Raw genomic sequence first — 26,875 nt, 5'->3', positions numbered from 1 at the left:
AATTAAAATCATAATCTAAACGCTTGGTTTTACATGAACAAAAAGTGGTGTGCTCGAAAAAGACATTACTGATGCCTTTTTTTTATAGAGTGGATTGAAATGCCAGTCATGCCTGATATTTCAGCCCATTGACTTGCTGGATGAAGGACTAGAATACAGCAGCTGTTATAACACGACCAGTCAATGTGGAACAAACTGTTTCTGTGCAACCCCTTTGTTTCACCAGACAAAATTTGAATACTTTTTTCCTGAATTGTATACGACCTTGGTGCTGCATGCATGCTGTTGACTTTTAGGACTTTGATCTCTTAAGGTTTTTTTTTTCCAGCATTAATATTGATTTATAAGGATTTGAAAATCTTTACTGAACTGGAGGACACTAAGATTTAAACTCGAAAATTCATTGTTCAAGTAAAGAAAGCCATGATGCTCTGTATGTTATCTGTGTGTGTGCATGCACTCAGGTGCCCTGTGTTTCATGAACAAATACATTTCATTGTACATGTTTTCTGTTTATCTCTAAATCATTGTATAAAGTAATTGCAGGTCAGAATTATACCACAGAACTGTTTGAGAGGCTTGTCTTCTGTTGCACATTTCTTGAAGCATTTTTAAAATAACATGTAACCTGTAACCTTGTTATTTAAGTTTTCTTTTCTATTAATACTCTGTCCTGTGGTCCCATGCATGCTCCTTTTCCCAGAACTCCTCTCTGCTGCACCCACAGCATCTGTTCCCGAGGAGTTATGATTCTTGACTTCCTGCAGGGCTGGGACTCTTAGCTACCAGCTGCTGTTCCAGCACTTTCAGTGCAAGATCTCCCTGATTTTGCCACATGGAATTGTACTTGTATATGATTACCTTATCTAAAATGAATAAGGGGTGATGGACCAGTTTACTGCTTAGAAATAGCAAGAGGCACTGCAGTAAAACTTGTTTCTCATTGTAAAGCTTCATGTCTTTTGTTTGTTGAAAAATTTTTACTTATAAAAACGTAATTATTAGACTGGTAAAATAAAGACCAAAATATGCAGATTTCTAATTGGCATTCATAAGGTGAATAATAAGAAGTGCCAAATAAAAAAATCTTATTATGGTTAGTTTTATTTCTTGCTTTGCCACCTAAGCAGTAAAACATGATATTGACCACTTGGAGAACTCAGAAAATTATTTTAAATTTCTAAGTTATAATAAATTTGCACACAGATAACATGCATGCTATTTATGTCACATCTCACATTAAATTATTTTAAAATAAGCAGTGCCCTTCAAAACAGATGCAGACATGTGTGTTGGTAGTAGTGAGGAGATTGGTATTAGCATCAAATCTTCATTGATGACTAATTTTTAATTCCCTTCCTTTTATCTTTAGGTATGGCTTTCCCAACGAAAGGCTAAGAATTCAAGAACGGTCTTAACTGAACCCTCATCAGATCTGAATTTAACAAATGCTTAGTCTCAGCAGCCTCCGGGGGAAAAAAGCTTAGCCTAGCAGTCAGTGACTTACTTGCACTTTTTGCACATAGATATAAAGTAAAATTATGTTATTAATTTGGTGTAGTCTGTACTATTACACAGTGATGGTAATTTATAAAGGAGTGTATAGTAGTATACTGACTGCTAAGTGTACTCTACTGTTTGCTTTACTAATCACCTAATTCATTGCAGTTCATACTTATTGACTCAGAGTTTAAAACCACAATCTGTAGGCTTTAAGAATTGCTTTTAAACCTTTTTAAGTGATAAACTCTTGAAGTGGTCTTAAGGTTAGCAAATAATTGTCAGTATTAAACATGGCATTATTTAAGTAGTCCTGCTGCGAGAAAGGCACTTCAGTGAATATGTGACTAGTAAAGCTTAAATATGTTTGGATCTAATAGAGTTCATGAAATACTGTAACTTGGGGATTGTAAATGAATGGATAAAATAGGTTAAGGCCCAAGATGTTTGAAATGAATGCAATATTAATAGATGCATATATACATGACATATTGTGGTTAATTTTAAAACTACTGTGCCTTAACATGTTTCTTAAACTTTTGTAGTAAATGAACATTTGAAATCCATTTTGATAAACCTGCTGTTAATGTTTTTTCCCCCCTTGTGAATGTTTTCTAACTTTGTCTTGGTAATTGCAATTTAACTAGGTGCGGTGGCTACTAAAGTTCGAAGGCACGATATGCGTGTCCATCCTTACCAAAGGATTGTGACCGCAGACCGAGGTTAGTTTAGTTCTGCAGTTCTTGTCTATAAGAAATGCGTTGGGTGTCCATAAAATTTGCAACACCACACCTGATGGAAAAATGTAATTGCTTACCTGCACACAGTTTTTTTTCCTTTTCTAAATTTGTTTGTGATCACTGACAGATAAAAGGGTTGGGTTTTTTGTTTTGGTTTGGTTTTTTCTCCCTTCATATTTTAACTTATTAAATCTTCTATTATTATGTACTATGATTTATTCCTACTAAAACGTAGTCAATTTGGGGAGCTATTAAATTTTGATGTTGCCTCAGTTATTTTCATTAATAACTTTTGCTAAAATTTACCTTTTAAAAGTTCTGAAATTTGGGGTTGGTATTGCAAAATGAATTGAACGGGTGGTGCTTTAATGAGAGAAGTAAAGGAATATATGCCTCCTGTGTACTTTTGGAGAAAACTGAAGATTTAGTTTCCATTTTTCTTTATAATAAAATATTTGAGCCACTGTATAAACGTGAGGGTGCACATGTCAAGTACTTAGCTAAAATCAACAAAGTGAGGACTGTGAAGATAACTTTCATGTAGTTGGATTTTTTTTTTTAATATAAATTAGAGCATCAATTCCCTTTTATTCTTACATTCTCTTGCCAAAATGGATCCTTTGATTTTTGTCATTTGCTGCTAAAATATATTATCTGAAGGTAAACTGTCTCTTGAATTTCTGTGGTGATATGAGATCCAGCTGTGTGAATATCATTTTTGACTAACCTGTGACTGGAAAATAAGTCTTCATTTTTCTCCTTTACAACTTCTATAATTTGTGTCCTGTATATGCCCTTGGACCCTTTTATAAATTATTTTTGCTTATTGAGGAATGGTATTTTCGGTTTATTGACATTGAATTGTTTTCTAAGTTTTTCCATCACAAGATAGGAACCTCAAGCATGGTAGTAAAAAAGGATTTTTTACAAGTTTCTATTACGGCACATTTGTTTCCTACAAATTAAACTGATCAAAGTCTCAAATATTAGTGGAGGAAAAAGTGCTGGATTTGCACTTCAATTGTACATCTTCTGTGAATTTATGAAGGACCTACCTGCTTCATGTGATTACCTTGAGTACTGATGATAAATACTAGACACAGCTGTTGTCCACATCAGAAATAACATGCCTTTCCCAAAGACACTGTTAATATTTGTTTAGCATAATACATAAAGAATGTCGAAGACTTTCAAACTAATGTATACATCACTTACAGTGATTATTCAGTGAACAGAATAGACCCCAGCTCCGTGGTCATCTATGAAGATGATATTCATTGTAAGTGTTCTGTACGAACACGTCTCATAGGGATGGGGAAATTTTTTGGAAAGTCACTTTAGTTTTAAAGAAATGGGACAATTCCATGAATAATTTGAGGTTTTATTCATATTGCTTATGTCTACAGTTGTTCTAAAGAGTATTTTAAAGTAGTTTTTTCCCCCCAGCTAATCTTTCCCTATATGCCCCCTTTTAGGAGATTTCTCACCATTTTGCTTTAACACGATAATTATTGGCCTATTTAATACTCCAGTGCCTTGAGATAGTTGGACATATTTGAGGAAGATTTTATTGTATTTGGAAAATTATGACACATTCCATGCGTGGATCTTTTGTTGTTATGTGTTTTGATTAGTTCTGTCACTGTTATTATTTAAAATGCAGTGTCAGCAAACCGAAATGCTCATTTCTTTTTTAGTAACAGAATACTCATATACTTATCACTGTATGCACTCATCGGGTCTAAGGGAGACGTCTGAAGTCCTTCGCTTAAATTATTTTATGATACTACTGTTTTCTCTATTTTTGAGGTTAAAATTATTTTTAAAAAATATTTTGAAGAGAAGTTTATTAGTATAAGCATTCATTTAATGCAAAGAAACTCAGCCCTTGGACATATAACCATGTAATTCTATATGAACGTTTAGAGTCCTACATGGTTGACCAATATCTAGTTCTTTACTAAAAGTAAACTCACCTCTTTATATATAGTTCAAAACTGAATTTGAAGCCTATTAGAGACCAACTGACCTTTTAGAACGAACTGTATGGTCTTATATGGTGACACACCTGTGTAGGAGGCCAAGACTTGGCAGAGGATGTAGTCTAGGCGTCCTGGTATATATATATGGTCACTCACTTCATTTATATATTCCACACTCTAAAAAGAATTCAGAAGTTTTTCTGAGTAATACAAAAACCATCACTTATATAATTTGTATAAGAAACTTTAAACAGTTTTAATCAAAATTATGAGTAACATCAAAAATGCTTTAAGATTTTATATTTTGGAATACCTGTGAAGTAGTATGACTACATCATGTTAAATATTTATTTTCTTCTATGATTTTGGGGCAGCAATTTTTATTTTAAATAAAATTCCACTTTTGAGAAATTCAGGGAAGATTTGGTCACATTGAAGATACAATATTTTTGTAGTATTTATAAACTGTTCTAAATGATAGACTATAGAAAGCATTTTTGTCATATGAAGGTAAATCAGTCCATTATTTAGATCATTTAAACTCTGAACATTACACCTTCTGGGCTTTGATTTATGAAGTGGCACAGAATCTAACTTTGCACTGAATATCTTTTCATTCACATCTCCTCTGCCTTAGTCACAATGGCAACAGTACAGAAAATTCTATCAAACCTCAGAATATAGTAGAAATAATTAAGCTGTTGAATGAGTCTTAAAAATTATACTACTGTTAAGTGGACCAAGTTTGGTGAAGCAGAATGTGACAAAGGTTGATTAAGGAAGGAACAACTCAAGGACATTGGGAATGATAACTTTTCCACTTGAGAACTACTTTATGTTTTACTGTAATTTTTAAAAATTTTTTGTCCTTTTTGTTATTTTGCAAAAGAAAATAGTATTTACAGGTGGCTTCTTTTAAAATATAAAAATATAAAGCAGGAATGTATATGAAATGTCAGATTTTATTGTATTTGCAGAGTATTAGCTTTGAAATTGAATAAAGAAAGCTGTTTGTAGTTTTAAAATGCCTTATTGGTATCAATTAGAAATTTCTTCTATTTTTTGATGTACTTAGAGCTTTTTGAGTGTAGAATTTTAAATGGCAGGATTTTACAGTGTTTACATGCAAGTGCATTTTATAAGTGTTCTATATGTGTAAAATAGTATTTTCAACTGGAAAGTGTTGGCCAGTGCAAAAGGCCTGGCCATTTTCTGGTTCCCATGATGTTGCCTACACTGCTAGACTACAGTTTAGTATTGCTTTGTATCATGAGGCCAAGAAATTCCATGTTGTTTGTAAATAGAATAATTGAAAAAGCAATAAACATTTATTGAACAAAAGAAACCTTGTTTGGCCCAGAGTTTATGTTGAACCAAATTGTTCATAGAATTTTGAATTTCTTTAGATTCATTTCTGTTAATCATCAGTTATTAATAATCACATCCATCATTAATAGTTGCTTTAATGCTTGCATCTGAGAGAATACTAATGCTTAATAGCAGTCAGATACTGATAACTGCACTGACTGTTTAAAAATTCTGTATACCAAACCTATTCATTGTTGTTTTTCAATTTCCTTCATTGACTGCTACTAACTATTAGTTGTTAGTTGTATTTTATTTCTACTTTTTCTTGTTAACCAGTTTTTTTTTTTTTTTTTTGTGGGAGTGGGCTCTTCTTCATTTGTTCAAATCATGATATGAAATTGTCATGATTTTAATTGTATTCTGTAGATGGTGTCAATCAGTTTGTCAGAATTAAACATGCTTTTTTTTTTTATTAGTTGTGATTAGTTTTTCATGTTGTCATTAAGCCGTCACTAGCTGAAACTAATCTCTTCTCTATCTTTTCTTTTCTTTTTTTTGTTTTGTTTTTTTTTGTTTCTAACCACCCAGCCGCCACCGGCAACTAACCTATGACCTTCTGACCTCTGAACTCTTCACCCAATGATGACCTGACCATGCCTGCCTGCTGATCAGTTAACTGGTAATCGCCTTTGCTTGCCTGTCGTCAGTGCAGCGAGCTGAGGCACTTGTCCGTTCGTCTTACCATCTAACCAAACAAAAGACAAAGAAATTGTTGTCCTCCAACTCAGCTTTTTTTTTTTTTTTTTTCCTGTTTGGGTGAAAGTGGTTCTAGAACCTGCACTGAATAGTAGTAAAGCAATAAGGCCCAATTCATCCCACAGCACTGATCATCTTTTAATATCCCACCCTAAGCGAACGGTAAGAAGGCCTCTCTTAAGAAGGGGAGACAGATGGCCCTTAACTACTCAATGACAGAGGCAGTTACTGTGAGAGACTTCTAGGAATCTTTTTCTTCTCATAGCGAAGTCAAAGCTCTCTCTGAATGTACTGTGTGATGATGCATCATGCATGAACCTTCGGTCAGGGATATCATTGGTGAAGTGATTTCAAAAAGTATTCAAAATTTGATATGCTGTTTAGTCACTACAGTGCCCTCAAAGGGCAGAAGTTGCAGCCTTTTTTATATTGCCTGCCAAAATTTGAAGTATTAGAAGAAAGTGTGCCATGAGAGAAAAACGTAAGGAGTTTGGAAACGTAATGCAAATAACAAAACTGCAACACTATTTTTAAAAGATAAATATCTAAGTTAAAATTACTGAATCTTTATTTTACACCTTCTAAAAAAGTATGAGAACAAGGTACATGCATTATGTGTCACATTACTGGGCAAACTGTTCAAGTATTTTTTTTTTTAAACCTCCCTGTATAGAAAAAAATCATTAAGGATGTAAAAGCCATGCTTGCCTATTTGCTGTATACATGTAATGAAATTGTAGATAAAGTGTAGTGCATTGAAACAAATGAACAAAAAGTAGATACTTTTACTATACAAGGGTGCTGGTGCAGAAAAAAATATATATATTTTTGGAAATGTAGCATTTTATACTTTCAAGTGTTATAAAAAAAAAGAAAAAGAACAAAGAAACCCTTTATTTCATTAAATGATTTTTTCTGGTGGTTGTCAAGAAACAAAAGACCAAAAGAGCCTTTTTGTCTTTCTTTTTTATTTTTTAAGTATTGGAATAAGTCTAAAGAAAAGAAAGTGCCTTATTTTCCTTCATGGTCATTTAGTCAAGTGTCTCATAAAGATCAGCTCCTCCCTCAGAATACAAGTTAATGCATGTTACTCAGTCGCCCAGTATGTGAAAGAAGATATGAGGGAGACTAATGAGTTGATGGTTTGAATTATATGATTTTTGCCACGTTACCTTGATGCAAATTTGCCAAATCTGATACTGTGAAAAGATTTGATAACTTTTCTAATGCCTGACTAGTAAGTTTTAAAACATCATTCTTTTAAAAAATAATTTAATACTTTTGGTTATTCCAATCTTCAATGTTAACCCAAACGATTCTGAGATAAAAATTATGTGTCATCTGAACTTCAGTTTACAGACAAAATTAGAGCTTTGTTTTATTTGGAGAAGGGGGATGCATTCATTTGGTTTTGATTTTTATTTTGTTTTTAATTAATTGGAGATAATAGGATACCTAGCAAATGTTTTCAGAAAAGTGAATCTTTGTGATTTTCATTCTGGAAAACAATGTTTTAAATCACCCAAATTTAATCACATGTCTTTATATCATACCAGATAACTGGTGTAGTGTATCCTTTTACTGTTTCAGTAACCTTTGCCTCCCCCACCCCTTAACTTTAAAAGAATGTGAAAAACTAGCATCATAGTGCATATAAATACTCAACCACATTTCAGCTTAAGCTTCTAATTTCTCTAGAAGTTGAAACAGTTAGTTATGTAGTTGAAGCAATTTGTGTGCAAAGCCTACATCTAAACACTTGAGTGAATAATCATTAACTGCTCAGTACCAGACGTGGCAAATCTCAAGTGACAGTGGACTCCCCCTGCCCCAGCTTATCAACTCGTCCCCTCGTCCACACCTTCCCAGCATCACAGTCAGAGGTCAGCAGGAAGTTGAGTCATTACCTTTTTGGTGACCTCCCCTGCCATCTTGTCTCACTTGGAAACCGTTGTCAGTTTATTTACTATGCAATAGACATTCATTGTTTTGTATCCAGCTAGCTTTGGTTTAATATGCCACTGCTTTGTCTTTCTGTTACACATACAGTTTTGATTTATTTACAATATATGCTGTGCCATTTTGATTTTTATATTGTTTGGTTGCTTTAATAAATTTGCGACACTCAAACACTTGAGGTGATAGTTGTTAAAAACAATACCAGTATTTGATCCAGTTTCATCTCAACTGTGTTACACCTGGACATTTTAGATGTTTATCAAAGGTCTTTTATGGGGAAGAAAGTAAATGTATGAAATAATAAATGTGTGACATTTATGGGTAATGTTGGCTCTGAACAAACTTTTGAAAACTTGGTTGACAAAATTTTGGATCAACTGAAAAAAGCATGACTTTTGAAATCTCTGAATGCCTTGGTTCTCAGTATTATCATTCTTTATTGAATTTATTTCTTATTAAAATATGTAGTTTTTAAGACTTTTTTTCTGACAGTATTATGTAATTTTTTAGCGTGGGTAGATGGGAGTGTCGCTTGTATGTTATCGTACAGCTGACATGTATTTTTGTCTATTCTTTATTATCTTAGTTTCATGCTGTGTATGTACCATAACCAACCTATTGCCTATGAGAAACATGTAAGATAATGTATTTACAGCCATTGTTACAAGTTTATAATGTATTTTTCTATCTTGTTTTATATGTATGTTATATAACATTCAAAAAGAATTTTTTTCTTGATTGAGAAAAGGATACAAAATGCAAAATCCACAATTTTGATAACTGAAAATTGCCAATTGTTTTGCAGTACTTTATTATATTGGGTGTCTTGTCTTTTTTGGGCTTTTAGTTAGCTAATGAATGAATACATTAGACACTTTTGGGTTTTAGTTGGGATTTTACATAGCTTGCATTTTAATTCTTTGGTTCTTTGCTGTTTCTATTAACCCATAGCATTATTTTAATAAATGTTATAATACCAACCTACTAACTCTGGACTATGTCTGTTTATTAACCTTTATATGTTTAATTAAAATAAACAAATAAAGACAAAAGAATGTAAAGTCTTGAGTTACTGGACTAACCCTGAAGAACGTGACCACAGATAACATGGCGTGACTTGTTTTTATGTTGTTTGTCAGCTGACAGTTTTGCACACTACTGTTAAAATGGCTTTGGTTATTCTGGTCTTGTACCTTGTGGGGGGCGGGGGTAGGTGCAGTAGAGATGGGAACAAAGAGGCCTTTGTTGGAGGCATTCTTCTCCTCTTGCCACTTGCCTTTCAGCATCTGCATTACTAATTCCACACCTTATTTTTCCTTCTCCAAAATAATCACTGTCTGCTCACAGCATCAAGAGTAAAAAGATACATTGTAATGGTATATACCTGGAGAAACCAGTTTGATTCTTTGTTGAACCATTTCTTTTAATTTCTGTAAATAAGTAATTTTATGGTCACATTGTAAAGCAGAGAAACTGTTGATATTTTACCTTTATTTAGATTTTTATTTTAACCTGACCTTTTTCCTTTGGAAAGCATTGAACTTGTTTAGCTAACTACTCCTGTTAGGGGAGCTTAACTTGGGTAAAGCCAAAGGCCCACTGACTGTTTCTCATGGTGGCCTGAAGCCCCACTGCTTTCCAATGAGGAAAAGAACCCTCAGCACATGACTGAGTTTTCCTCAGGTGTTTTTTTCCCTGTCACCTACTTTACAAATACAGTCAGACTAAAACATTAAACAAGTTTAAGGGGGAGAACACTGGGATTTGAAAAGTTGTATATGATCAACTTCTTGCATGCAAATCAATTTAAGATTTCCTAAATATCTTCATGCTTTTCTTGGCTGGAACTTGGGTAAATTAACCTGTAATTATGAATTACTTAGTTTAACTCAAGGTGCATTTTTATTTCACAGATTGATACTTCCTTCTTTCTGTGAAACAGTTCTAGATAACAAAATCCTCAGGATGAATTTTTGCATTTGCACATAGCAATGTATCTTTGTAAATGACGTTTTATTTATTTAGAGTTATAGAATTTGGGGCCGAAATGAGTGACATGTAATAGAAGACAAAACTGTACCAATACGCCCTTAACCAATCAGACTGTCAAGGTATTCTCATTCATAAATATATATACACACGTACATATACATAATACACAGAGTAGTGATAGCTGAGTCGATTGATAACAGCGAATCACCATTGAGATGGTCACTTGGATCATGTAAACAAACCCGGTCATTTCTCTGATGGGAGCGGTGGGGCAGTGTACTGTTGTTAGGTAGACAGGTCTTCAACATGCTACTATTTGTAAAAGTTTCCGTTGCCCTAACAGTTCATGTAGTAGTCTGTGAAAATTCGAAGCTGTCTGTCAAGCTGCTAATGTACAAGTTGTCATGGTACCATGTCACTTAAATTGAAGAATTTCTATGCAATTTACTATTCTCTAAAGCCTATGAATGCAGCCTCATCTCATTTTCAGTTAAGGGTACTTTATGTGTAATTATGTCATTGCTACCTTTTATGCAGGAAATGTAAAGTTTTAAAAGGTGAAAATAACATTACAAATTTCATTTTTATACAGGTTACAATATTATTAAACATAAAACTACCAAATTCCTAGAATAGTAAAATTCTAGAGTCAGTTGATTGATTGAAACTATTTGACAAAACAATTGAAAGCTGAGCTTTCAATCAAGAAGTTGGTGAAATTAATGTACTTAAACATTTTTTTTTCCTTTCGGCAAAATGTCAGGGAAGACTTCACATGAAAGTAGTTACTCCCATATGCCCCGGTGCTGTGGCTCCACATGTAAGAGGTCATTAAGGCCCCCTGCCCATAAAACCAGGATGTGTATACGTAGACACAATTGGTGTCTGGTTATGGTTTTCTAAACACTAGATAAGGTTCTGAATTTTTTAGTGTGCCAAAAGCGAATGATAAGTTTAAATGAAATTGCTCACTACCAAACCAAGACTCTAACAAATATATATACATGTATGTGTATATATATATATGTCATAGCACTTTCACATGTGACAGCCTAAGGTTTCTTTAGTTTTGGGGTGGAGTGGGAGTGGTTTTGCATATTTGAACAGGATGGGATGCCTGTCTTTATTCCTTGATAAGAAGTAGCTGTTAACAGCATTTCAAACAAATTATTTTTGGTAGAATAGAACTTACTGCCAAATGATAATTTATTTAGCAAAAATTATTCTCCAACTTTTCGAATTCGCAAATTTTCTAAGTGCCTAGAGTAGTTTTTTACATTGTCACGAGTCCCTTAATACCTTTATTTAAAATGGAAAAAATATGGACAATATTTTAGAAATATGTGCTACACATCTAATTTTATCTGTAGTTTCTTTTAAATGATCTAAATTGAGATGCCTTTGATACGAAGAGATTTACCAACATAATATGCACTCGTGCCTTCAATGCGGAATCAAACTGGTTAACCTCGGCACAGTCCTCTCCTTTCTATGTTTCTGCTGCACTAATTGCCAGGGGGTGGGAGAGAAGGCAGATGAATTAATTCATAGTAGAAGGAGGCGATAGGTGCAGCAAAGAGCAGCCACAATATTGATTCCACATTACAATTTTGTTGCCCCTTGGCAAAAGACATCACATTGTGGGAAGATCTCAGCTTCCAGGGTAAAAGTTAATTTATAACTTAAAAGTGCTATTAAGTTTTTATTACCAAATATATATTTTATGGTTTATAGTGGTGTGTATGAAACATTTAAAATTTTACTGTGGAAATTGTGTATATATATATATATATATATATATCTATAGAAGTCGAAATAGGTGTTCGCAGATCACATGTGAACGGAGAACTGCATATGACTGTACATGAAATGCAATAAACCAACTGGAAAAAGTGCATGTGCTTCATCCTCTCAAGCCAACTCAGCTGAAAAGAGCTCCTTATCCTTCACCCCCAGAAAATGCACGTATCAATATCAGAATAAAGAACGCACACTTTCAGTTTTATTGAGGCTTGCAACACTAAAAGAAAATGTTAAGAATCTGACATTCTGAAGTTATAATAACATTAGAAAATAAGCATCACATTCATTCTGATTTTAGTCATTAAGGGAGATTAGTAAACAGACTGCTACAGCGTTCCACAGTTGTTTTTTTGTCTTTAATGGTACAATTTTTATGTAGTTTTTAAATGTAAGAAAGAAGAAAGGAATGCTGACCAAAACTTGATTTCATCAGCTTCGTGAGAAGGACTAGTGTCATTAACTTGTTGAACAAAGAATTGATTTATTTAAAAAAGTCATTTCCAGTAGTGTGAAACCTTTACGATTCTTTAACATCTAAATGTTATGACTCCTTGTGCCTTACGTTTTCCTGTCTTTATATCATCTCCAAGTACCTCTGGCTCCTTTCCTCTTGCTCGCTGGAACCTTAGTTTTCCTCAACAGAATGCTTTGTTAAAGTAGCCCACAGGTACAGCATCCATAGCACCGTCCTACAGACTAGCGGCCCAAAGGTGTGTTTGGTTTGGCTTATACAGTGTTTTGCCTTTTTAAACTACTTGCCATAATTTAAAGGTGGCAACACTAGACTTAAGAAACAAAAGTGATTGCCCATATTAGCATTTTTTTTAAAAAAAGTTTCTTCACAAAATCTGCTCTTCCTGAAAGATCAAAGTGTCTAGAAAGCCCAAACATGTATTCTCATGTAGTAGGCCCCAGCCGAAACTGAGTAATTCAACTGTCCCCTTGAGCCAAGCATTCCCTGGTGAGTCACCACCCCACCACTCCTTCCTGTCTCTGGTGTCACACTTGGGCTGTTGGTTTTCTTACTCTTGTCTTGCTTTAATCCTTCCTCCTCTCCCTGGCTCCTGTGGATCTCTCTGCTTGTCTCCTGGTCCAGGACGGTGATCTGACTTTCAAACCAACTTTTCAAAAGGGATGACGTAAAATCGGTTTTAATGTTTTTCCTCCTGAAAAATCACATGAATATTTTAGTCACTGTGACTCATGCATATTGTATTTCTTACTGTTTAAAGAAGGACTTCTATTAAGTGAGCGGAAGCACTAGACATTTGGATTTCCTTCCCAGTGTAATGTTTAATGATTACCTCCTTTATACAATAATTGGTGGTCTTCTTAGCAGTTAAACTAATTGAGCATCTAATAGTTGTACTATACATATATCTAAAATGATAGTCATGGTAAGTTTGACATCACATCTTCCCCAAAAAATGTTTATTAAAATTAGATTATTCCAGTTTAATGCTATTTTGTGAAGTGTATACCCTCTGAAAGTGCTTATTTTTACGTGCTATACAACAGTTTCAATTTTAAAGAATATCTCCTAAAATTGGGAGGAAAATCTATAGTCTTTGTTTCTTAAAGTATGCTATACTATACTCATTGGTTACTTAACTGGATATTAATATTAATAAAGTTATGACAAGAAAAAGATGATTAAGAGCCAAAGGAGAAGAAAATATTTGCAAGTGAATCCACAATTCTTGCAGAACTATTTGAGTTGATTAAAGATTTTATGATCACTCCTTTAACTTAGGACTGTCAATGTTGGGAGTGATGAAAGTGCCTTGGCTATGCTTGAAACCTGAATTTTAGTGCTTCCCTTAATTCATTGTTTTAAGTTGGTTTATAAAATTAAGACATACTGGTAGTATAAGTTGAAAGTTGGCTTGAATACATTTTAATTAAATGATATATGTTAACGAATTATGTTTTTGTTCATTGCTTTCTCACTGAGGGAAACCAACATTAAAAAGTTGTCCAGAATTTAAACTGACTGTAGATTTCTAGATTCCTAGGTGGTGGGAACATGTAAAACTTTAAAGTTCATGGGCGGAATGCAATGCAGGTGAAAACACCTGAAACTAAGAGTGAAATGTGACTCTCAGGGAAGAAAGCTAGATTAGCAAATCAAACATACATATGCCTCATCCAGAACTAGTATTCAGGCATCAGTTTTTGGGCTACTAGCAGTAAAGTTCGTTTCAAATGAAACAAAGTGGGAAAGTTGGATACCACATCCAGAAGTGGTCTGTCATCAGTACGTATTGGTGTTGATTCTAAAATGCATTAGAAACCTCCCATTACTCTTGGAATTAAAGCAACCTGGTATGGAGAGACATGAAAGAAAAAACGTAGTGTAAGCTTGACGTTATGTCCTTTTCACTGAATTCTCTGAGTCTATTCGGCAGAGAGATTTTGTACTGTACAAGGAAAACATCACTAATGTGGACACCACCAATAATGTGCATCCCACTAAGCTAATAAATACCGAGATGGCTGTGTGAATACCTTGGATTCTTCAGAGAAGTGTTTTAGTCCATTTAGTGTTGCTATAGCAGAACGCCTGAGGCTGGGTAATTTATATGAAAAAAGGTTTATTTGGCCCACATTTCTGGCGGCTGGAAAGTTCAAGATTGGGCAGCTACATCTGGTGAGAGCCTCATGACGCTTTAACTCATGGTGTAATGCCAAGGGGGAGTGTGGACCAGGTGCACAGAGATCACAAGGCAAGAGAGAAAGCAAGGAGGCCAGACTCAACCCAGTCTCATAGAAACTCATGCATCCCTGCAAGAGGGAAAACACCCCATCCCGGGCATTAATCTTTTCACGAGGGATCCACCTCAGTAACCCAACTATCAGCCCCACCTCCCAGTGCTTCCACCTCAGTAACCCAACTATCAGCCCCCACCTCCCAGTGCTTCCACCTCAGTAACCCAACTATCAGCCCCCACCTCCCAGTGCTTCCACCTCAGTAACCCAACTATCAGCCCCCACCTCCCAGTGCTTCCACACCAGGGTCAGATTTCAACAGGAGTTTTCCTGGGGACAGACTCCACCCAAACCACAGCAAAACGTGCGACCCAATTTTTCTAAAATGCTTGCTGTATTTTGCTAAAGAATCACCACCACCATCCTTAGCTCCATCCTAGAGAGGTTGTAACAAAGAAAAGTTACTGAACCAGAAAGCAGAGTGTCCCTGATGTAAAAGAAAGAAGTAAGCCAGGTGCAGAGGCTCGGCCAAGGTGGGTGGATCACCTTATTTTTATCTGTGAAACCCCACATTTAAGTACAGAGGCAATGAACTGGGAAGAGTTCATGTGATTAAGGGAAATATTGGGAAGCTCCTGCTTTCCTTACCACTTTCTCCCCTCAGTTCAAAGAGGAGTACCACTGCCTTCAAAACTGCATTGAACAGAGCTAATGGAAAAGAAAAATAGAGACAAATGTAAATTTAAATACAAACTTGAAAACTGAAGTTGGATACCACACCCCCTCCCATTTCTTAAGTATTTTTTCATTTGTCATTCTTCTAAAGCCAAAGGTGATGAAAGTCATGCCTGCTGTGAGATCTGTATCCATTCCAGCAGGTTGCTAGCCAAGAATTTGGTAATAGTGTCAACATGAGCCTTCTTGCTGAGAGCCCTCAGCAGGCTGTGAGGAATGCCTGAAGAGTTTTATGCACAGGAGTCTCTCATACCACTCCTTTTCAGTTTGAATTACTACCTGTTTCTCATATGAATATTTCTTAAAAGTAGAAACTGTAGAATTCTGTAATGGAATTAAAATACAGAAATACCAGAGGAAAAACTTGTAGGCCATGTATAGAAAATGGCTGTTGTGGTACCCTGTTGTATATCAATGGCTATAAAAATCAAATATGAGGGGGAAAAAACCACTAGAAAGCACCCAGCAGAAATCATACATGCTCTGCACTTGCAGGTTACTCATATTGATGAATTAGCACCGCAGTCAAATTTCTGAGTGCTCAATTGGTGTTAATTAAGTGATGCAATCAGTATTTCTGTGTATATCAAAATGTACAAAAATCAAACTTGTGCATCAAATTTATGTTAGTCAAATATGATAAAGTTGTGTAATAGAACAGATTAATCTCTTACAGTCAGAAACCAAGGGGGATCAACATACCTTGAGTACCTGTTCTCAAAAATACTCCCTTAATGACTTACTGGGGAGAAATTGCTATTGTAACTGGTAAACTTCAAATACATGGTCTGGGTAGGCAGTAAAGACAGGATATTTTAATGGAGGGGCATCTTTTATTTTACAATTTTAGCCTCTCTTTTAAACAAAGTGTCCAAGTGTTTTACTCCCACCTGTCTTTATGCTCTTCAACATCTCTAAGGAATTTCAATGTAAAGTATTTTTGAGAAGCCACAAGTCAAAAACTATAACTTGATAAGTATACGTGAGTGTGCTGTTTTGTTTTGTTTTGTTTTGTTTTTTGTTTTTTGTTTTCTCAGAGCAATATAAGCTTGCTTTCCACAATAGCACCAGGGACTGACTGTCAAAAGCATCCAAGTATCTAAATGGTTGGTGTATTGCAAAGTAAACTGGAAAACAGAACCTGCTCTTGAGGAGTGTCTGTGCTTTTCAGTAGGGCTAGAAAACTCTATGGTCACTATCCAAATGAAGATTTCAGTTCCGCATGTGTATTACGCCAGGTTGAATTGTCATATGTGTATTTATGGAGACAAGTTATCTTTAGCAAGGCTGCTGGCCATGTCAGTTTTTTGTCTGTTTTCTTTCATCATAGGAAACATCCCAAACTACTAGATATTATTTTTTGTTATGTTTTTTAAACACTGTTCATTCTGGTGAAGTTTTTTGTTGTTGTTAAGCTAATTTTTTTTTTTCCATTGTATATGTGTTTCCACTTTTTGGACATAAAGTAGATTTCACCTAAGTTATTTCATATCACAGAATTTAATAGGGGTTGATGATTAAGGAAGTAGATTAAAAATATATAGAAATTTTGAGACTGAGGTGTTAATTACATTGTTTCAATAGACAAATCCAATTTAGAACTCACGCTGATTTTTTAAAATTCCAAATACAAGTCAAAGAACTTTCAAAATAACTAAGAGATTTTATTCATTCAAGCAGTATTTATGTGCTAACGTGATTGGGCTGAATACCATGCCTGACCTCTGGGTAGACAAGAGTGATGATACCATTCCTGCTTTAAACAGCTTACAGTCCCAGGTTGGGGAGAGAAATGGAATATAAAAGTAGTATGAGGATTATACAGAAGAATTCCAAGCCCCAGTTTTATGCAGAACGTCGAGTAAATGATTCTCTTCTGTGAAGACAGGAGCTAAATGCCTCACAGTATGTTCATTTCAGAATGATGGCTAAACTTTAGTAGAAAGTCTTGCTTCTTGGTATAGCCATATTTGAAGTAATCTTATTCCTTGATATCATATCCTATTGATCTATGACTTTCCAAAAGTATTTTTTGAAAGCCACTATGTTTTGGCTGTTGGGTTACCAGGAGGAATTACCATTTGTTTTCACCCACCTTTGGCTGCTGCTGAGAAAGGCATTTCTCCAGCCCTGGCACCTCTCCCTCTAGGCCTTCCTGGGGGCTTTCTTTGGATCCAAAGCCAAGTCCCAGTGTGATGTATCCCTAAGGGTAGAATCCTCATAGTCCTCGTACAAACGCCTTTACCAGTCTCAAAGTCTTTCTTATTCCCATGAGATACCATTTAACATTGAAATTCAACCACTGTCCTTTAACCCTTGTACTATGGTCTTGTCTGAGAAGGATTTTATCTAAAAATAGTAGCTTTGCACTTAATCTCTGCAGTCTATATAAATTTAGGATAACATTCCTCTTCCTTCAGACTGTTCGTGCTTTTGTTCATGTGGAAGTATACAGAGTGCCCCTGAAGGTGGGAGCGCCATGGTGTTTTCCTTGAGTTTCATATCACTAATGTTTAATTGCAATTGGAATGGAAGTGCTCAATAAATATTTGTTCAGTGAATAAATGCCACTATATCCCGTTTCTTACCTGTCCCTAGAGAATTGTCAAGTCAACTGATAGACTTAGCCCTGAAATTGGTGTAGAAGCCAATTGACTGGCTGGAAGGCTGGTGAGGGCAGCAAGTCACTCACAGGTTCTAAAGTGCGCCAGAGCTGGTTCGTGCATGTTCTCAAGGCCGTGCCAGCGCTACCTGTCCCATCATCAGCTCTTCCATCTGCAAAAGTGAAACTGAAACTGTACTCCTTACTCATATTTTAATCTTCAAGACTGTCTTTGATATTCACTTTAAGCATATATCTATATTAAGTTATTGTGGGAGAAGCAGGGTATAGAAAATGGTTTATTCCAGTTTCCATATCTGAGAGATAACCCAGGATCTTTTTGTAAGCATCCAAAATTAAAAGATGTAGAATTTTAAAATTTGATCAAAAGCCCTTAGAAGTGAAAGCAGTTTTGTTGATCATAAGAACTAACGCTCTATTGATTACAAATGAGAAATCAGATGCCCAGAGAGATACATCGGGAAATGATAGTCCTAAGTTCATATATGTGGTTGACAAACTGGGAATAGAATCTCTTGTATCAAACCCTTGCCACGTGCTGAGAGTTGGCATCCTCTGAGCAGAACCATCTACACGGAAAGGCATGGTTTTCTCCCTGGGCTCTAGCTTCATTAACATGTGGCTCTCTACTGTACTGCCACCTCCACACTTTATAACTGTTTCAGGCAGTATTTGCTAAAAGAAAGAGAAAAAACACTGCAAACAAAAAGGCACCTTTCCAGCTGGGCGTGGTGGCTCACACCTGTAATCCCAGCACTTTGGGAGTCCGAGGTGGGTGGATCACAAGGTCAGGAGTTCAAGACCAGCCTGGCCAAGATGGTGAAACCCCGCCTCTACTAAAAATACAAAAATTAGCCGAGCGTGGTGGTGGCACCTGTAATCCCAGCTACTTGGGAGGCTGAGGCAGAGAATTGCTTGAACCCAGGAAGCGGAGGTTGCAGTGAGCTGAGATCACGCCACTGCAGATCTGTCCAGCCTGGGCGACAAAGGGAGCCTCTGTCTCAAAAGGCACCTTTCCAAAAATGTGTCTTTTGGAATTGCACTATTTTGGAGGTCGTACAGAATGTGTCTAGCCTCTGCAGGGTAAAGTGAGAGCTCGCTCTTCCCCTTTCTCAAATGTGCTTGGCGTGGGAGGGGTGCCTGATAAATAGCATCTGAGTGAATAACGAGTGATGGGCCTGCCTGCACTTCCGTCACTTCCTGTCAATTACTGCGAGGGCCTCACCCACATTCCCACCCCTGGTCCCAAGTCCATTCATCTTCGTGCTTTCCGCCAAACTCCTGCACAACTGACAAAATTCCCTCCATCATTTTATGACCCTCCCAAATGCCATTTCCATTCTTTTTCTCTACAAAGGAGAAAGGTAAGGAGAAGAAAAGGGTACATTGAGAGTGCTGGCTCCTGCCAAAACTTGGGGTCAGGTGGGCTCCCCGGAAGAGGGCTTCCCAAAGGTTTTCTAATCATGGTACACTCGCAAAACAGTATTTGAATGGGTGGCTGGGGTCAACTGATGAGGCTGCTCGTAACGGGAGGCAGCTGTTCAGGGCCTAGCAGCAGACTGAACATTTCAGATGCATTTGGAATCCATACCCTTCATGCCAGGGCTGGGGAATAGCCAGAGCAGGACCCCTGCCAACCTGTGGAAAGGTAGCATCAGAGGTGACTGCACTGAAGTTGAAAATAATGGTAAAACTGAAATTGTTACCCATTTCTGTATAGAACAATATGACAAATGTCACATTATTTCATTACTTAAAATTTCGAACCATTTTAGTGAATAGGAAGTGATGCTAATCTGTATCTTTTTTTCCATGAAAACATAAGGTACTATCTACAAGATGTGAGTTTTAGTCTTCTTGGTATCCAACATGTAAGTTCCATTCATAAATCATCGTTCACCCACTTAATGACTCATAGCAGTAGGACATTTTCTCAAGAGTTGACCTCTGGAAAATCGTTTTACACCACTGTACACGTTGATGAGAAAGCTATAGAGTACTGAAGATTTAGAACATTCTGAGTGTAGTAAGACGAGTGTTTTTTTCTTCCTTTGACAGTGGTAATGTTCACATTTTCAGGTATTTGAAGGACTATTTGGGTCAACTAATTATTTGATCCCTACCTACTACAAATCTCCTTTTGAAGGGATATGGATTGTTGATTGGCGATTTCCACTTGGTATCAATGATGCTGAAATAACTAGGTTTTCTTTCCCCCCCAGTAACCTGATTTACCATTGAATTTTGTGGGATTTCAGTGTATTTGAAGCTAGCATTATCTGATTCTCTTCCCACAGAATTTAGTTCCCCATGGATTATATGACCCAGCATAGTAATCAGGAGGGTTCTTTCACTCTATTCAATGTTCTGTTGACTGACGAATTTAGTCCTAGTGGAGGCATTCATACTAATGCTTCCATCACACAACTGTGACTTCGCTGGGCCTGTGCACTTTAAAATCTCTTACATCCAACGTGGGTTTCTCCAAATAGTGTAGCTGGCTATCTAAACATAACTGAAATTCCTACTATTAGAACACTATGTCACATCTAAATTGAGGCCTAGACCACAAACTTTGGTTTATTTAACCCAAAAATCATTCATAACAATAATTACTAGGGAATATAAATGCCTGTTCTCTAAAACAAAATTTTAAAATTACCTTACTGTTAATATTTGAAATTACTTACAGAATACTAAAAAAGCACACTACCAAACATGTGTCTCATAATTTTTGCCTTAAAAAGTTTTCGGGCCTAGCAGGAGTCCTACAGTTGTTTTAACAACAACAAAAATCAATTGATCTTGACTTGCTTTCATTGATAAATCTTTGAAAAGTATAGACTAAGATTAGGACTGAGAGAATTGAAATACAGTGGTCCCTGCCTGTATATGGGGGATACATTTTCAGACCCCAGTGGATGACTGAAACCACAGATAACACAGAACCTGATTACATTATGTTTTTTTCTGTTTTCTTTCTTTTATTCTGAGACAGAATCTCACTCCTGGCACAATCTCGGCTCACTGCAACCTCCACCTCCCGAATTCAAGCAACTCTCCGTCCTCAGACCCCCAAATAGCTGGGATTACAGGCACGCGCCACCACACCCAGCTAATTTTTTGTATTTTTAATTCAGACAGGGTTTCACTTTGTTGGTCAGGCTGGTCTCGAACACCTGGCCTCAAGTGATCCACCTGCCTCAGCCTCCCAAAGTGCTGGAATTACAAGCGTAAGCAAACACGCCCAGCAATGTTTTTTCTTACATATTTGTACCCATGATAAGCTTTCACTTTTTCACTTGAAGGCAGCACTTAACAATCTCTTTGTTCGAAGTTGCAAGCATCACTGCCCTTGCACTTTGGGTCCATTATTAAGTGAAATAAGGATGACTTGAACACAGGAAGTCAATCTGATAACTAAGACGGCTGCCAAGTGACTATCAGGGGCCAGGGCGGTGTCTACAGCAAGGATATGCTGGACGGAGGGATGACTCATGTCCCAGGCGGAATGGTGCAAGGTTTCATCACACTACTCAGAATAGTTTGAAATGTGAAACTTAAGAAATGTTTATTTTTGGAACTGTCCATTTAATAGTTTTCTAACATAGTTGACCGTAGGTAACCGAAACTTCAGAAAGGGAAATGTGAATGAGGGGGGACTATTGTAATCTAGCTTTAACCACCTTTCGGTAATAAAGAGGTGCACAGCGTAGACTGAAGGTGCATCGTTCAGCACCAGGCGTCTAGTGAGAAATTGCGCTGATGACGTCGATGACTTTACTGCATGTACTCTCCTGGTAATGACAGTCTCGGTTATCACTCAGAAGCGCTAGCAAACGAGGAAGCTAGGATCTTTAAGAAAAGTTGATCTTCACAGTTCCTTTGGGGAGGTTTGTACCATGACTTAGAATCTTCTCTGTCTATATTTGATGTTCGGTTTTCTCCTCTACCTAGGAAGGGGAGAAGTACTTGAAGTTAACTTCTTGAGTTCTCAATTCCTAAATCATTCCTGATAGTGTGCTTTTTGGTCATCAGTGTGTGATTTTAACTATTAGGAGTAAGGCCCACCACCACCCCAACACACTTTTAAATAACGAGACATTCAGGCCAGGCATGGTGGCTCACGCCTGTCATCCCAAGCACTTTGGGAGACCCGGCCTCACTTGAGGCCGGGAGTTCAAGACTAGCCTGGTCAACGTGGCAAAAGCCCATCTCTATTAAAAATACAAAAATTAATCGGATGTGGTGGTGGACGCCTGTAATCCCAGCTACTTGGAAGGCTGAGGCAAGAGAATTGCCTGAACCTGGGAGGCAGAGGTTGCAGTGAGCCGAGATCACACCACTACACTCCAGCCTGGGCGACAGAGCAAGACTCCGCCTCAAAAAAACAAACAGGAGCTTGCCGTCTAGGCAGCAGCCCACAGAGCAGTGGCTCCCACACTCCAAGCCCCAGACCTGCCTGGCAGGACCTGGGAATAGACCTTGAAGATCTGAGGGTTTACCCTAGTGTGAAACCCCATTCTGTGCCTGGCCACAGTCATGTCTGGAGGCCAGCGTGGCCAAATAGTAACATTTTAACCATGAGGAGTAGAGATAGAAAGAGGGGGGCTTTCCCTCTGTGCCCCCCGGCTGCCCTTTCTCCTGTTCAGCAGAACAGGTTTGAGCTTTTATCATTATTCCAAAAAAATTAATACTTTTGAAGAGGTGAGAAAGTACTCGTACTTGTGAAACACTCAGAATTTCCAATTAGAAAGGTGCATATTTTAAGGTGCTGCATAAATCTTTCTCATGGAGCCATATTTCTCTGTCAGCATAACGTAGGCTCTCTGGAATATGACTGCTTTCTCACTCGGGATTTTAGACAGGTAACTTCAACCTGAAACCTCAGGTCTCTCATCTAGACAATGGGGGTAAAGTACCTACGTCACAGCACTCCTAAGAGAGTCAACTGAGCTAATTAATGTAAATCTCTCAGCAAATTGCCTGGAACTGGTGTGTGTTCAGTGAGTATGTGTCATTATTTTCCTCAATTGTTTCCTGTTGCTAAATTCAGAATGTGTGTTTAGGCCAGGCACGGCGGCTCACGCCTGTAATCCCAGCACTTTGGGAGACTGAGGTGGGTGGATCACTTGAGGCCAGGAGTTTGAGAGCAGCCTGGCCAACATGGTGAAACCCTGTCTCTACTAAAAATACAAAAATTAGCTAGGCATGGCAGAGTGCACCTGTAATCCCAGCTACTGAGGAGGCTGAGGCAGGAGAATTGCTTGAACCCAGGAGGCGGAGGTTGCAGTGGGCCAACATCATGCCACTGCACTCCAGCCTGGGTGACAGAGTGAGGCACTGTCTTAAAAAAAAAAAAGTATATTTAATCCACATGGAGTCATTGGGAAGTGAATCATTTCCCGCCCTTTTTATAGCCTTGCAAAGATTTCATGTGGCTTCTTAAGAAACTCACCTACTTTGGGATGCCCATGTTACATAGTAACATGTTTTACACATTTTTGTACATGATTAAAATAATGTGTGTACTTTATAAGTAAGCTGTAGTTTTCAAATAAAATCTAGCTAAACTCCTACCACAAATGTAACAGGCATATAAAATTGTGATTACCTAAAAAGTCACTACTATGCAAAGATATTTAAACATTATATGTCCTCATATTAAATTCTGCTTTGTACATTGAACTGCAGTTTATGTGACCTGAATATTTATTTCAAAGATAAACAATACCTACACATTCCTCCAAGGGTTAGATTAGGGTGTTTATTCCTAGGCATTTTTTTTCTGTTGTGTTCGGATGAGACACAGACACGTTAGACAATTTCATCAGTAATGAACAGGAAACACACCAGATGCCAGCCTCGTGCCAAAGACTCCAACTGATCATCAAGAAACATCTGCCAAAATGCTGTTTAAACTCTTAGAGCACAGCTGTGTCTGTGCGCCCTGGCCCCTCGGGTCAAGCTTCCGCTGGCATGACTTGCAGTGACCGGTGGGTCCTAATGTCCTTTTTCCCTGATGGTAAAACTTGCTGAAAGTTTCTTCTTGTGTCCCTGTGTCCTGCAAAGCCCTTGAGTCAGGCCACCTGCAAGGGAGAACCTTGATCGGTTCACAAGGACACATTCATGGCTTTCTCAGGAGGTGACTGGCGCCACCCTTCTTCTCTACGGTCACACTGGTGTGCAACCCACAGAGAGCCCTCTTTTGAGAAATGCACGCGATGACTTAGAAGGCTTGGTAGGCCGCTTGTCCCTTCAAATTGAGGGCATGTAGAGTAAGCAATCTCACCTGAATGCCACCTGCTTGGCGGGCTTTTCCTCACCCCCTATTGTAAGGTACCTATTGCTTTACTATTTCCCCGGGGCGCAGGCCGGGATGCAGACAGAGGCTGGCTGTAGTCTTTGAAAGCACCGTTGACTTGGTTCCAGGGCGACCGCACACAGGGCACCATGACCCTGTTGAGCAGATTAGGTCTTCGGTTGCCTGTGTGCCCACAATTTTGCTTTGCAAGGAGTCTAGCCCCTCTGAAGAATGTGACAGAAAATGTAGTAATAACAATAATACTCCCTGGAATTTTACATAGGCCCTGCTTCTTTAAAAGAAGAGAAAGGAGTAAGGATGAGGAGAAAGCCAAGGAGTAAGGATGAACAGAAGACAAGAATTGAGATTTGGTCCCTAGGAGAGTCAGAGGATAATTCAGTGAGAAGACTGGGAAGATGAATAGACCAAGAAAACAATCCTCCTAACTGGGCAGCTGGAGGAAAATAAGGAGGAGGTAAAATTGCTGATGTCAGTTTTTTTTTCACGTAAACTCTTACATTCTTGGGCTTTATATAGTATACTTTTTTAGTTGAACAAATGCTATAAATACGTATTTTTTTTGAGTAGATTAGAATGCTTGTCACAAAGAGACTTGTAATTGGCATGGTAGAAGCTTTCTGGGCTCCTGACTCTAAAAGAAGAATTGGCACCAGAGTGGAATTGCCATGTGGAGGAGGGCCGCTTGTATGAACAGGAAACCACGGTGGAAGTTGCTCAGATGAATGACGTGCTGAGGTTGGAAATCCCAGCTCTAAAATAATGGAGGTGTGATAGTGATGCCATAGGTCAGCTGACTAGAATAATACAATTGAGTTGAGAATAAAGCTGGGAAAACTATTGAAAGTCAGCCACAGAATTGTGCCGGGCAACCTCGTGTTTTACTCAGGATCTTAGGAAGGCTTTGCATGACCCAGGGTTTAAAAGCATTCATGAAGTTAAAGGACTGCTTCCTCCCTGGTCATGAAGAAACCTCAGGGACAAGAAAGGAATGAGCTTCAGTCTGAAGCTGACATGAACGTAGGCTGGAAAAGAGATCACTACAGTCACAATTACCAGGTGCGTCACCAGAGGCTGTTTCCATGTGAGATTCTTGCCACAATTTAGAATTTAATTTAATATCTTCTCCTCCCCTATAGTGGGTGTGCCCTCAAAGCTCCAAAATTGCTTGAACGCAACAAGCCCAGCACTGAGCTGTCTCTCCATCTAGGCTCCCTTCCTCTCCGCTCTTTCCTCCTTCACCTTCCATTCGCTGGCCAAGGTGGAACCCTGGAAGTCAGCCTTGCCTCCCGCTCCCGTCCCAGCTGCCCTCCCTCTGCCCTGTTGAGAGGTGAGGCCAACTGGCCTTTCTGGGTGGAGTGGGGACTTGGGGAACTTTTCTGTCTTACAAGAGGATTGTAAAAGACACCAATCAAGAACTTCCCTGTCTTACAAGAGGATTGTGAAACGCACCAATCAGCACTCTGTAAAACACACCAATCAGCAGGATTATAAAAGTAGCCAATTGCAGGGAGGATTGAAAAAAAGGGGCACACTGATAGGTTGGAAATGGAACATGGTAGGGGACAATGTGGGAATAAACGTTGGTCACCTCAGCCAGCAGCGGCAACCCGCTGGGCTCCTCTTCCAGGCAGTGGAAGCTTTGTCTTTTTGCTCTTCACAATAAACGTTGCTGCCCCCTACTCTTTGGGGCCCTGCCATCTTTAAGAGCTGTAGCACTCACGGGGAAGATCCGTGGCTCCATTCTTCACGTCAGCCAGACCATGAACCCACTTGCAGGAACCAACTCTGGACACACTGTGGTTTTCCCTGCTGTTGGTCTCTGAGCTTCCCTCTTCTCCGCCAGTGCAGCCTGGAATCACCACAGCCCCCGGGGCTCTACTTCCTGCAGCCTCAGCTGCTGCTCCGCGTGGTGGAGCCCCTGCCAGACTCACCAGGGCTCACGCCTGGGCCTTCCCACTCCCGTCTCTGCTTTCCTTTTGAGTCTGGAGCCTAGAAAGGGCCTGTTTTTTGGATGATCCTGCTTCCTGCAAGGCCCAACATGCCATTCCCCACCCCCTTTGGGGACAAACGTTGGTACTGAAGGTGCCCACCTGTGCTTGAAGCAGCATTAGTCCAGCTGGTCCCTGGGGACACACTCTTCTTCCCTTCAGCGGCGCCTTGTCTACCCATCCCCTCTATAGCCCCCTCTATTCCAACTTCTCCAGCCGCTCCTCTCCTGCACCTCTCCCCAGACGCCCTCCCTTTATATGATGGTGTGCTTTTCTCCAAATGACCGCGACAAAACAAAAGCACTCCACAGAGACCAACTGTTCCTATCATTGCCCCCCAAAACATACTCTTGGAGGGCTTCAATCAACCAGAGACATGGCCATTTTACGGGAGAATCCCGGCAACGCCTCAACATCTTCCCTGCGTGTCTCTCCATCCTCATCTCTCCCCATCT

The 26,875-nt window shown here is 38.4% G+C and overlaps 1 protein-coding gene across 8 annotated transcripts in view; it reads left to right on the top strand.

Annotated features, from left to right (window-relative positions):
- Nucleotides 1–12,132, top strand: part of QKI (QKI, KH domain containing RNA binding) — a 166,301-nt gene extending 154,169 nt beyond the window's left edge. For 4 of the 8 annotated variants that reach the window (XM_033234266.1, XM_033234267.1, XM_033234265.1 and 1 more), the window contains exons 7-8: nt 2,148–2,222; nt 6,119–12,132. In XM_033234266.1, coding sequence (XP_033090157.1) covers nt 2,148–2,222; nt 6,119–6,135 — 92 coding nt within the window. In that variant the 3' untranslated portion in view covers nt 6,136–12,132. Of the gene's footprint in view, nt 1–88 lie in introns of all 8 variants that reach the window. The other 4 variants (XR_004442712.1, XM_033234268.1, XM_033234269.1 and 1 more) reach the window with 4 other exon arrangements.
- The last annotated feature ends 14,743 nt before the right edge of the window (nt 12,133–26,875 follow it).

The sequence above is a fragment of the Trachypithecus francoisi genome, unplaced genomic scaffold (assembly GCF_009764315.1).
Source record: "Trachypithecus francoisi isolate TF-2019V2 unplaced genomic scaffold, Tfra_2.0 Lachesis_group15, whole genome shotgun sequence".
NCBI classification, from domain to species: domain Eukaryota; kingdom Metazoa; phylum Chordata; class Mammalia; order Primates; family Cercopithecidae; genus Trachypithecus; species Trachypithecus francoisi.
This window is presented reverse-complemented; position numbering and strand designations above follow the sequence as displayed.